Below are 13829 nucleotides of genomic sequence, written 5' to 3'. Positions count from 1 at the left end.
TAATTGTTTCCTATTCTACCCTCTCTCTCTCTCTCTCTCTCTCTCTCTCTCTCTCTCTCTCTCTCTTTCCTGTTGGTTTCCAGCTGTTTGTTTTACCTTAGGAGCCATTAAATGAATAATAATAATAATAATGGTTTATATACGTGTAAAATATTTATAGATTCTCAGGGTAATAATAATAATAATAATAATAATTGAGGAAGAAAGATTAAATGAGGTATTAATTGTTTACAGTTGAATAAATAACTCGGTTGATGTAACGAGATTTTATTTTTATTTATTTTACAAATCAAGAATAGATTATCTATCTGTCTATTTATCTATCTATTTATCTATCTATCTATTTATTCATGTGTCGATATTTTTAATAGAAAAATTTATACGATTTAATATAAAATAAAATGTTATTAAAGGAAAAATCATTTAAATGAACGACGCGACGTCCATTTTGAAAAATTTTCAAGTGTTTTTTTTTTTTTTTTTTTTTTTTTTTTAATCGAAGGGGGTTTTAATTTTTTTTTTTTCGTAACGGAAAATAATCGTTAAGGGTTGTTATTTAAGGGGTTGTTTTTAAAAAAATATGTATTTGTTAAACGGTCCATTTGTTATAAATAATAATAATTTTTTTATTTTTTTATGGGGGGAGGGAAGGGAAGGGAAGGATTATTTAACGAGTGGAAAATCATTTTTATAATAATAATAATAATATTAATAATTTATATGAATTTATAATAATGTAAAAATTTTGAACGTGGTTAAAGAATTATCTATTACCACTTTAAAAAATTTTGAACGTGTTTATTTGTTAACTTAAATAAAAGATTTCAAATTTTTTTAAATAAAAAAATTCGGGTAGGTTTCTTTCGAAAAAAAATCTGGTGACACTTTAATACGATGATAATGATGATATTCTTCTGCCACGTTTTTTTTAAATGTTTTTAATTTTTATACAAGTTTGTATAGTAGGTTGGTAGGTATTAGATAAATATATTACCAACCAGTACTTAAACTACCCGTTTTTAATAAAAAGCAACCGACTAGGGATTTAAATAATAATAATAATAATATTGCAAATTGTAAGGAGAAAAAAAAAACGTTAAAAACAAAATGTCGCACATAAAGAAAAAAAAAAAAAAAAGATAATCTTGTTAAAAAAAATGCCAATTAAAAAGGTTAATTACTAAGTCTTACGATGAGGGAAACCTCTTAACAAATTTATTATCTAGTTTTACACGAGGATTAAACAACAACAACAACAACAACATACGAAAACAATGCTTAACTTATAAATTTAAGATAATTTTATCTGACAAATTTTCTATACTAAGATTTTTTTTTTTTTTTACGTTTTTTGATTTACGGCCCTTATCCTATCTATTCGTGATAATCCTTTTTCAAGGTTTAAACCCCTTTCTCCTCTCTCTCTCTCTCTCCCCTACCCTCCACTCCTTCACTCATCCCCCTTCACGGACTTCTTATCCCTTCTCTCTCCGAAAAAAAAATTTTTTTTTTTTTCTTTCGGGTGGTTATTATAATCGTTTTATTTAATATTATTATTATTATTTAAATTTACAGAATCAGGCGTTATCACTCACGTGTACGTCAAAATCATCGCCTACGTCATCACCTGTTGCTGAATGTTCTAATCTCAAATCGGATGCTAATACTATAATGTTTTCCAAAGAACGTTTGATTGATGGAAAAACTGGAATGAGTGAGTATTTTTTCTCTTTATTTTTGGATACCTGAAAATCGTCATCGTTATTATTATTATTATCATCATCATAATTATTATTAATAGTTTTTTTTTTTTTTTTAAACGTTTAAACGCGGATAATCCATTTCTGGATTATACATAATAATAATTATAAGGCCGGTAAGCCTTAAGGAAATTTTAATCTTGCTACCGAACCGAAACGGAATAAATTACGTGGTGCGTGGAAAAAGAAAAAAAAAACGAATTAATTAATTATTAGAGCCTATTATTAGCTTACGTAAATATAAATCCTTTTTATAAAAAAAAAATATATATCGAAAAGAAAAAAAAAATTAAATATTTAGGGAAGGGAAAAAAAACGATTTCCGGGGGAGAGAGGGAAAAGGGGAAGGGGGAAGAATTTTCCAGGGATTATTATCATCATTATCATCATCGTAATAATCATCGTTATTAAAAATATAATTAAATGTATTATTATTATCATCATTATTATTATTAGTTGTAATATTCACACGATTAAAAGTCGTTTTTACGACTCGCGCACTTGGAAATTTTTAGTTTTAAATGGAAAAGCGTTAGGGAAAAAAAGCAGACGAAAAAATAAAAAACGATAATTAATAAGATTAACGAATCAAAATGAAATAAATAGTTTATTATTATTATTATTATTATTATTCGAGGGGGAAAAGTTTTTCTTTTTTTTTTTTTTTTTCGAAATAAGAAGTCAAAATTGGAAAGAGGTAGAAAATGTTTTTTAAATAAATTTAAAATCGGATTCTTTTTATAAGAACCTAATGGGATTGAAAAAAGATAGAAGAAGATAGAAGAAGAAAGGTAATAATAATGTTAGGCGTTGTTGTTGTTGTTGTTGTTGGGTATGATGCTGTTGTGATATACGAACGTAAAAAGATAGAAAGAGATAGTTTGTGTAGGATGGTGTTGGGGGTGGTGGTGGTAGTGGTGGCGGTGTTAAAAAAAGAATGAGAAAGAAAATAAGAAAGAACGTGTTTTATAAAGTTGGTAGAATTGTTAATTAATCCTTCTTTAGTTGTATTGAACAAGTTCGGTAATCCGTTATAAGAAAAAGGAGGTTTTCTCGAACGTACGAACGAACGAACGTAAAATTCCGATGGTTTAATACCTACGTGTGAACTCTTAGTTTCTTTCAACTACTTAACGTGTGATCTCTCTCTATCTTTCTCTCACTCTCCTTCTATCTCTCTTTCTCTCTCACTTCTTTCCAGTTTATAAAATCTTCTTCTTATTCTTATTCTTATTCTCCATGAAATAGACTTAACTAATTCAGCTTAGCATTTTATATTTATTTATATATATACATTTTCTTTCTCTTTTCTTTTTTTTCACTCACGTGACGTAACGCTAGAAAAAAAAAAAAAAAAAAACGTTTTTCCATTTTCTTATTATCATTATCATTTGTTTTTTTTTTTTTTTTGGGGGGGGGGAATCTGGGTACGCGTATAAAAACGTAATTTAAAATAAAATTCAGGTTCGTGATAATAATAATAAAATTTAAATATCTACAATTTTGTCCCTTTATATACCTCTCTCTCTCTCTCTCTCTCTTTCTCTCTCACACACACACACACACAACATGGAAGAACGTTTTTTTTTTTATTTAGTTGTTTATTATGAAAATTTCTCGGTTGTTGTTTGTTTGTTTGTCGTTTGTGAATTGTTGATGCCTTTTTTTTTCTCGAAACGATTCGGAGTTTTATTTCATTATTATTATTATTATTATTATTATTATTATTATTATTTTTGTCAAACGAGTTTTTTTTTTTTTTTTCGAATTAATTTATGAAGAATTGGTTTGGTTAATCGGTGGCTAAACTCGTGTTAAATGTCGCTAACTTGAATTTTCTCTCGAATATTTTTCTTTTTCTTATTTTCCTTCGCTGTCGTTTTTTTTTTTTTTTATTGTTCAGGTTTTATAAAAAGAAAGAAAATTGTTCAGGTTCGATTTAATTTAATTTATAATTGTTTATATTTTTTTTTTAATTGTTTACGTTTTAGAATTTTTATTTCGTTGATTCGTTTGCGGATTTTCCGGATAATTTTTTTTTTTTGAATTTGGCGACAATTTTCCTGTCGGTGGAAAATCTTTTGGGGGGGGGGAACAATAATAATGGAGGGAGTCGATTTATTATTAAAAAAATAAAAATTAAACGAATGAATCACGACGGGGAAAAAAAATCCCTGCAACAACAAATTTTTACCCGACGGCGAGAGAGAGAGAGAAAAAGGAGGGAAATTTTATAAAAAACGTCGACAAAATTTAACGACAGCAGGGAAAAAACAAAATTTGTCGAATCTTTGCAAAAAAAAAAGAAAAAAAAAGGAAAATCTTGTCCATAAATTTTTTTTTCTTTTTTTTTTTATTTCGGTTCTTCGATTGACGTAACCTGTCGTCGTAAAAAAAAAAAAAAAAATAAAATAATAATAATAATGAATGAATGAATGAATGAAATCAGGTATGTCGTCGAAATGGTCGAACGCGACCGATAATAATAATGATAATAAGTAAATAATAATAATAATAAATAAAGTTGATTAACGATTTATTAAAAAAAAGAAATTTTTTTTTTTTTTTTATCCGGTGATTGGTTGGTTGGTTGTAATTACGGATACAACAAAATTGTAAGACAATACAAACGACAAACTCACGACGACAACAACAACAACCGGCTTTTTTTTAATATTAAATAAGATGATACCACACGACAAGTTTTTTTTTTACGGTAATAAGTAAAAAAAAAAAAAAATGTCGTGTGTAGTTATCTTATTTTATCTTATCAAAGAAACCGAAGGAACGAAAAAAAATTATTTTTTTATTTATGTTAATACTAATTTGTAGTGACGGTTGGTAGTAGTGAATTTATTTAAATAATAATAATAATGATGATGATGATGATGATGATGATCGCGGATTTATTTATTATTATTATTATTATTATTTTTCTTGCAAATAAATTTATATAAGGTTTTTTTTCTTTCTTATGATAAATTACCAACGTGGGAATGATGATGATGATCGTTTCCGGTTTTGTATAGTTTATAGGGGAAATTTCTTTTTTTTTACTGTTACGTTTCTTGTTGTGCGTGTGTGCGCATGCGCGGTCACGATTTTTTTTTAAACGCGGTATATTTACGGGGGGAAATGATCGAAATGTAATTCGTTCACGCATTGCACTCGTCTCCCCCCCCCCACCACGCCTCGCCCTACCTCTCCACCAAAAAGGTTTTTCCAGTGTGCGACATTTTTCCATTTATTTTAAATGTTTCATTTAATGACGTCACAATTTGTAACGGTTTTCTTTCTTTCTCCAGCAGAGTTTTTTTTCTGTTCATAATTGAGTGTCACGTAATCTCCCCTTCGTAATCAAAAAATATCTTCTGCTTTTCATTTTTATTCTCAAAGCGAATTTTATTTTATTTTTTTTGTAAGTCTTTAGTTAGTCGTAAAAGCGAGATTATTATTATTATTATTAAATTTTATTGATTTTAAATAAGTAAATAAATAAGTTAATAAATTACGTAACGATGAGTAAAAGATATAAACAAACAAACAAACAAACAAACAAACGCCACCACCTGTTTAAAAAAAAAAAATTTTTTTTTTATTTCTGTTGAAATTTTAAATTGTTTTTTTTTAAATAACCTTGTTTAATAATAATAATAATAAATAAAATGACAGTATAAATAAAAGAATAAGATGATGATGGTGATGATGATGATGATGAAAAGAAGAAATGAAAAGATAGATAAGGTTTTGTTGTTTGTTGGTGTGCCATCATCCACTACAAAATGTGGTTAATCAAACGCACAAGAAGAAGAAGAAGAAGAAGAAGAGTTTATACTTTTTTTCAAATGTCTTTTCATTTCCTGTTTCATCTTCAATTTAACGAGTTTTTTTTTTTTCTAGATCTTTCCAGCTTTTTTTTTATTATTTTTTCTCGTTTCCTTTTTTTTTTTTTATTTTTCCCCGATAAGGCATTTCGTCGAAAATCTTTGGAAAATTTTCTGTCAACGTTTATTTTTTTCTTTCTTTCTTTCAACTTCCTCTTCCTCTCATTCTTTAAGGTTTATAATTTTTTTTTTTTTTTTTACAGATAAGTCACTCCCGGTTCATTGTATCGTCGAAACAATCCTTTCGCTGGAAGAACAAAACGATAATCGTGAAAAAAATAACTGGAGAAGAAAATCAAATGTCGAAATTGATAGTTACGTTATTATTCCGGTAAATACTCCGATACAAGAACTCGTTTTGGTTGCTTTAACAAGATTGGGATACCCGAAAGAATCAGCTGCTTCTGCCAAAGGTTTTTATTTTTATTATTTATTTAAAGTTCGTTGACCTTTTATAATCCCATCCCTACACTTCTCTTTTTTTCATCCCTTATATTTTTATTAAATACTTTTTCTTTTTCAAGGTTAAGGGTGGCAAAAAAAGGGTTTTGAAAAAATTTGATTTGGGTGGTTTTTTTAAAAATTGATTTTCGATTGTTTCGAAACCTTTTTTTTTGGGGGGGGGAGGAGGAGGGGGAAATTTTTCAAAAAAAGAAAACGAAAAACGGAAAAATCGGTTTGAAGAGTTCGTGAAAATCCTAAATTAAAAAATTAAAACGAGTAAAATATTTGGGAAATGATAATAACCTCCTCCTTTTCCTCCTCCTCCTTCTTTTCCTCCTCCTTCTTTTCCTCCTCCTCCTTTTCCTCCTCCTCCTTCTTTTCCTCCTCCTCCTTTTCCTCCTCCTTTTCCTCCTCCTCCTCCTTTTCCTCCTCCTCCTCCTTTTCCTCCTCCTCCTCCTTTTCCTCCTCCTCCTCCTTTTCCTCCTCCTTCTTTTCCTCCTCCGCCTCCTCCTTTTTCTCCTTCTTATCCTCCTTCTCTTTCTTTTCTTCTTCTCTTCCTTTTCCTTTCCCTTTTCTTTTTTCTTCTCTTCCTTCTTCTTCTCCTCCTATTTCTCTTCCTTCTCCTTCTCTTCTATCTTCTCCTGTTTTTCTCTTTTCCTTCTCTTTTTTCTCCTCCATTTTCTCCTTCTTTTCCTTTTCCTTTTCCTTCTCCTCCTTTTCCTCTTCCTTCTCCTTCTCTTCCTTCTCCTTCCTTTTTTCTTCCTTTTCCTTCTCTTTCATCTCTTCCTCCTTTTCTTCCTCCTTTTTCTTCTTCTTTTCATTCTTCACCTCTTCCAATTCCATATCGTCTATGTTATTTTCCAACATAATAACCGGAAATGTAAAGAAAAACGAATAATTTCCTCACCGCAATCCCCTTTCTCCCCACTATCCCATAACTTCCGGTTTATTATTGATTTTCATAAATTAAAATTTTTTTTTCTTAATAATATTTTAAAGGTGCTATACTGATAAGAAATTGGAGAGCTTTGTCTTTTGACACGATATCACCTGGTCCGATGGTAACCGTCGGAGAATTATTAAGCGAATTAAGCACTATAGCAACTCTAAGAATACAAATTTTAAGACCTAAAACGAGTCTCATACAGGATATTAAAGATAAATTGTTACGCCTGCTACTCATCCAGAGTTATAATTTATTACTTCGATCTGGATGTCCTCTGGATACGGTAAGTCCTTATTTATCCTTTTCATAATCATCATCATCATCATCGTTAGAGTCGTGTAAATAATCATTCATTCATTTGTTTTCTATTTCCCCGATCGAACGTGGAAGAAAAAAAAAACATTTAAACAATATTAACTTTTTAAACGCGAAGATAGGGAAAAAAATGAAAACGATAGAAAATTTTTAAAGTTATTTTGTATATTCTACTGCCACGTCGTTTTTTTTTTTTTTTTTGTTTCATTCGTAAAACAAACAAATAAAATGATCCTTAAATCAAGCAAATGTGACATTTGATGGATTGTTTTATTAGGGGTATACATTTTAATATGATTTTGTGTGTGTGTGTATAAATTTTTAAAGCAGACGATATTTAACAAAAAAAAAAAAAAATAGTAATGATGATAAGAACAGAAGAAAAACAAAACAAACTCCCGGTTTTTATTATTATTATTAAATGTTTTTTCATTTTGCTAATTTATTGCAGATTACACAACAACAAACTTATTACGATGATGATAATGATGATAACTCACTTTTTTTTTTTTTTTAAATCTTTTTATTTTCATTTTTTTAATGCTTTTTTTTTTTTTTTTTTAAAAAAAAGTTTACTTTTTAATTTATTTACAAAACAGTGAGAGAGAGAGAGAGAGAAAAAGGAACTTTGTTCTTTTTTTTTTTTCGTGTCATTAAAATATATAATTTTATTGTTGTTTGTTTGTTGTTTGTTGTTGTTGTTGTTAGGGAGTCGAAAAAAATTAATTTAATTAATTTGCAGGTTTTTTTTTTTTTTTTTTTAATCGCCGACCGACCGTTTTTTATTATTATTATTATTATTATTAAATTTTTTTTTGACGTCGATTTGTCGTGTCAATAGACTTCTTTTTATTTAATTAATATTATTAATTATTATTATTATTATTATGTTGTTGTTGTTGTAGTTGTATTTACGTTAATTGTTTAACGCGTGAATTTTTTTCTTTTTTTTTTTTCGCCAAAGAGAAAATTGTTAGAAAAAATTCAATCGTTTGTTGTTTGTTTGTCCGTTTGTTTCAACGGTTAAATACGTATAAAGAAATCGAAAAAAATTTAAATTCGGTTTACGTACGAATAAAAAAACAATAGATTATCTTAAACAATTCGTTTGTCTTTCACTCTAAAAAAAAAAAAAAAAAAACGGGAGTAGAAATTAACTAGAGTGATTGATTGATTGAATGAATGAATGAATGAATGAATGAATGAATGAATTTTATAGTTTTTGAGTAAATGTGGTAGAAAATAATGCGAAAAAAAAAATTTTTTTAAATGTTCGAATTTGTTCGTGATTAAAATAGAATAATCGATGGTAATTAAAAACCTGAGCAAACACGAGCATGTCGTAAAACATTTTTGTTTGTTGGTTGTTGTTAATATTATAATTTATCAGGTTTATTCATCTTCTGATGTTTGTTGACAGGGATCAGCATTGTTTCCAAATGCTTTATTATGTTGATTTCATTCCTAGTTTTACGTTGACACGACAAAAAAAAAAAAAAAAAAATCTTCAATGATCATGTTCTCTCTCTCTCTCTCTCTTTTATTATTCTCGCCTTCCGTTGCGTCGTAACCGTTTTCGGTTATAATAGAAAGAAGAAGAGAGGAAGAGAGGAAGAAAAATTTTTACTTTTACAATTTCCAGCTTACTTTATCGAATTTATGTCGCGATAATGCCACGACAACACAACACATCGAACCAAGCGATGACATACGTACAAAATTTGAATCGTGGGTATCATCACAAATAAACAATCCATATTTTCACATGTTATCATCACCAATAGTACCAACCACAGTATCGACACAAAGGATATCGAGTCCGATTCGAAAAGAATCTGATATGCAACAACAACAAACACAACAAACACAACAATCAATGTTACAAAATCAATTAACACAAAAAACAAGAATGAGAACAAGTTTTGATCCTGAATTAGAGTTACCAAAATTACAAAAATGGTTTTTAGAAAATCAACATCCTAGTCGACAACAGGTGAGTTAGTGTTGTTTGTTGTTTGTTTGTTTGTTTGTTACAATTTTTTGTATTTTATTATTTATACCCGTTTTTTAGATACAACAATACGTAAAAGAATTAAATAATTTAGAATCGAGACGTGGAAGAAAACCGTTGGATGTTAATAATGTCGTTTATTGGTTTAAAAATGCAAGAGCGGCGCAAAAACGAGCCGAACTCCGAGGTTTTTGCGCTCCTTTATTAAACATGAACGTTAACGGTTTTCACGGTTTTCACAATTCCTTAAGGTGATATATCAATTGATTACATTTCGTTACATCGAGTTTTAAAAATTTGTTCTAATGCCACGCTCTTATTTATATAGAACTCAACCCCCGAGTTTGATATCCTCCGATCAACATTCCGTGTCGGAAGATGAAATGTCGAGATTATCAGACAACGAAGACAGCACTCGAACGATCGATATTAACGATAACGAATCGGATGTTCCCTTGTCTTTAACCACGTCTAATAATCAGAGAAATTATCATAACGATTGTTACGATAACGAAAAAAAACATTCGTCATCCTCATCGTCTTCTGCTAAAAACGACGAAGTAAATATACACATACATATATATATTTCATCGTTCGATTTATCGATCGATATATCGATATTATTATTATGGTATCCATTTTTAGATAATGCAAGAAGATTCGTCGCAAATCGTTAAAGATGTCGGTTGTTTGAGTGATGGAAACGCCAAAGAAGAAAATAATAAAAAAATTGAATCATCCCCTAATCGAGATGTTAACAAAACAACGACGGAGAGTAAAAAAAAAGAAAATGGCGTCGATGGGAAAGAGACAAACGTTGAAAAAGATGAAGAATGTTTGAAAAAATTACCACCGACAACTCATTCTAACGAACACATTAATAATAATAATAATAATAATAATAATAATAATAATTGTAGTGATCAAACATTTTCCGACGATGATGATCCGATTGATGACGAAAGGTTTTTTTTTTTTTTTTTTTTTAATTATCGATTGATCGATACGTAATAAAAAATCGATATTTATTATTATTATTATTATTATTATTATTATTATTACAGGGCGACGATCGATTTAAGAAGCAGAAAAAATTCTATCGATGATTTACGTAGTCCTAGTCCGACGAGTGGAGTTCTAATGCCACGATTACCACCAGGTAAAATTAAAAAAAAAAAAAAAAAAATTTTATTTTCCGTTCGGTTAAATTTATTTTTTAAATTTTTAAATTTTCCCGCCAAAAAAAAAAAAAAAGGTTTTCCGCTCGTACCGAATTCAATGATGAGTCAATCGATTATGTACATGAGTCATTACATGCCTGGTTTATCACCTTTGGGACCTGGAAGAGATCAATCAATGTTGACGTTATCACAAGACGAAAGAAGGAAAAGAAACAGGACGTTTATTGATCCCGTAACGGAAGTACCACGTTTGGAACAATGGTTCGTTTACGTTAAATTATTTTTCATTTCCGGTTTTTTTCCGTTAATTACAAACGATTTTCTTTTTTTTTTTAATTTAAGGTTTTCTTTAAACACTCATCCATCTCACAATTTAATATTGAAATACACGGATGAACTTAATCGCATGCCCTACAGGCAAAAATTTCCACGTTTGGAACCTAAAAATGTACAATTTTGGTTTAAAAATCGTCGTGCCAAATGTAAAAGATTGAAAATGTCTTTATTCGAAAATCAGGGATCTCATTATCAACCAAATTAGGTATCGATACATCGATCGATCGATTCGATTTTTATCGATTTAAAATTCGATTAATTTCGATCATTTTTTTTTTTCCAGACGTAGAAAAAAATGTTTTGAAAAAAAAAAAAAAAAAAAAATCTTAGTCGTAAATTTTTAAGTGTTTTACCTGAGCTGTTACCGTTATTAAAATAGTTATTAATTAATTATTTCTTAGAGTATATAAACATGTTTCATAGATGTATCATCTCACACGTTTTTGTTTTGGTAAGTTTTAATAATAATAATAATGATAATAAATTATTACGTAATTTTATTTAATTTTTTTTTAATTTCTCCCGCGTCCGTGCCCCTTAAAATTTTTAATTATACTTTTTTCAATACACTCGTGTTTACAAATTTTTAACAAAAGCATAATTTTATTTTCTTTTCAGGTTATTAGATATATTGTTTATTGATCGATTGATGGATCGATCGATCGATCGATCGATTATTATTCGACACGCAAAAAAAAAAGTTACTTAAAGTTTTTTTTTAATTTTATTTTTATTTTTTATTATAATTTTATTGTAATCGATCTCAGGTTTTTAATTAAAAAAAAAAAAAATAATAATGATAAAAATGAATTATTATAAAATTTAATTTATTACCTTGTAAAAATCCTAAATAATTTTAAATCGAAAAAAGAAAATGGGGAGGGAGGGAGGAGGGTTGGTTGTTTTTTCTTTAACAACCCCAAGTATTAAAAAAAAAAAAACTTTCAACAACCCCGACGGGGTAAAAAGCTTCTCTCGACTCGTTCGTTCCGTTCTTGTGTTAAGAAAAGAAAAAAAAGTTTTTAATTTACTCGGGGTCGATGATAAACGTTATCACACGAATTGAAAAGAAAAAAAAAGGATCTGGGGGGAGGGGGAAAGGGGGAAGGGGGTAGAATGTTTTTTTACAAATGGACGATTATTTTTATTTCGTCTCCCTTAAAAAAAAAAAAATTTTTTCTTTTACCTTTCGATATTATTTTATTTTATCCCCGTTTTATTTTGATTCCCATTTTAAAAAAAAAAAAACTTTTCTTCTTCTCCCTTTAAAATACTTTGTATTGTTTCCCTAAACAAACGAATCATTCGAGGCCAAAACCCAACAATTAGTTTATTCCTTAAGGATAATTTTAACAATGGAATTATTCACCTTCCATGATGATCCAGGTATATCAGAAGAGATTCCGTGGGAAATTTTCAACTGTTTATATACTTTTATATATAAACCTCCCACCCCACCCCCACTCCAACCCCACATCATCCGACTTTCTCTTTCTTCCTTTCACCCTCTCCCTCCTCCCTCCTCCTTCCTCCTCCTACCCCCTCAATTTCCCTCTCCTTCGATTTAATCTCTACTTTTTACTCTCCAGTCAAAAGTAAACTTTTTTTATTTTTTTTGAAAAATTTTTATTTAGCGTGAATTTCATTCGAATAAATAATAATAATAATAATGATAAATTCGAAAAATAAATTTAAAAAATCCGAGAATTAAATAAAAAAACAAAAATGGAGGCAGAGAGAGAAAAAATATTTTTTTTAAATTTTATTTTAGGATATTAATTATTATTATTATTATTTAAATTTTTACGTGAATTAATAATGATGATAATGATGATGATGATGACGATGATGATGATAATGATGATGATGATGACGATGATGGTGATGATGGTGATGATGATGATGATGATAAAATATGACGATAATGAACTGGAAAAAATTATTTTCTGAATCACACTCACTCACACACACACGCACGTCATCATTTTTTGTTTAATTTTTTTTTTTTTATTATCAATTATTTATCGATAAGGATTCGTTAATGATAATAATAATAATAATAATAATAATAATATTAATAATAGTTTTTTTTAAAAACAAATTTGTTTAAATGACGTAAAAAAATTTTTTTTAGAAACTTTTCCGGCGTTATCCTCGCGACAAGTAAAAATATTTTTTCTAAAAAACAAAAAAATGTCTCCAGCGTCTTTAATTATTATTATTATCATCATAAAAAAATAATTCATTTATCAAATTCACTAAAGACAAAACTGAAGCTCGGGAAAAAGAAAAACTTTTTCGCTGGAGGGTTAAAAAAAAAAAATTTTTACGAAAATTTTCTCGAAAAAAAAAAAATTAACAATTTTACAATTAGATAAAAAAAAAAAGAAAATTCCATCAGTATTATCATCATCATTATCAAAAAAATTTTCCAAATAAATGATTTTATATATATATATTCATCCCCTCCATTTTTTTTTCTTTTCCCAGTCGTTATTTACTTTTTTTTTTATAAAAAACAGGTAAAAGCTCTTTTCTTTACTTACAATTTATTTTTTTAAATTTTAGGGAAAGTAAAGTCATTTGTATATAAAAAAAAGGTAAGAAAAAGGTTAGAAAAGGATTTAGAGAGTAAGAAAGAAAGAGAAAGAGAAACTATTACGTCATTTATTTCCTTTTTGGTTAAATCAGATTTTCCCGGATATAAAAAATAAAATAGTTTATTGTCAATATTAATTTTTTTTTTAAATAAATAAACTATATAAGATATATATCGATTTTTATTTTAAAACATGATGATGATGATGATGATAAGAACCCACGTGACACGATTTTCCGAATTTTTCCAGAAAGAAACAAAAAGGGGAAAAATTTAAATATTAACGTAAAATTTTTTTTCTTTTCTTAATTCTCTTCCAGGAAAATTTTAAAAAATTATTATTATTATTAGTA

General features: G+C 28.2%; 1 protein-coding gene across 1 annotated transcript; it reads left to right on the top strand.

The window, feature by feature from the left end:
• Positions 1-5605: 5605 nt before the first annotated feature.
• Phum_PHUM502960 (uncharacterized protein) lies at positions 5606-11082 on the top strand (the record flags this gene model as incomplete). The annotated part of the gene is made up of 11 exons (XM_002430823.1): positions 5606-5643; positions 5729-5766; positions 5848-6057; positions 7088-7317; positions 8992-9342; positions 9421-9611; positions 9689-9920; positions 10006-10325; positions 10425-10519; positions 10616-10802; positions 10884-11082. The coding sequence occupies 11 exons, from the start codon at positions 5606-5608 to the stop codon at positions 11080-11082; spliced, it is 2091 nt and encodes a 696-aa protein (XP_002430868.1).
• Between the last annotated feature and the right edge of the window lie 2747 nt (positions 11083-13829).

The sequence above is a fragment of the Pediculus humanus genome, genomic scaffold (genome assembly GCF_000006295.1).
Source record: "Pediculus humanus corporis 1103172108269 genomic scaffold, whole genome shotgun sequence".
Classification (NCBI taxonomy): Eukaryota; Metazoa; Arthropoda; class Insecta; order Psocodea; family Pediculidae; genus Pediculus; species Pediculus humanus.
The sequence above is the reverse complement of the archived record's forward strand: the minus strand, read 5'-3'. Positions and strand labels throughout refer to the sequence as shown.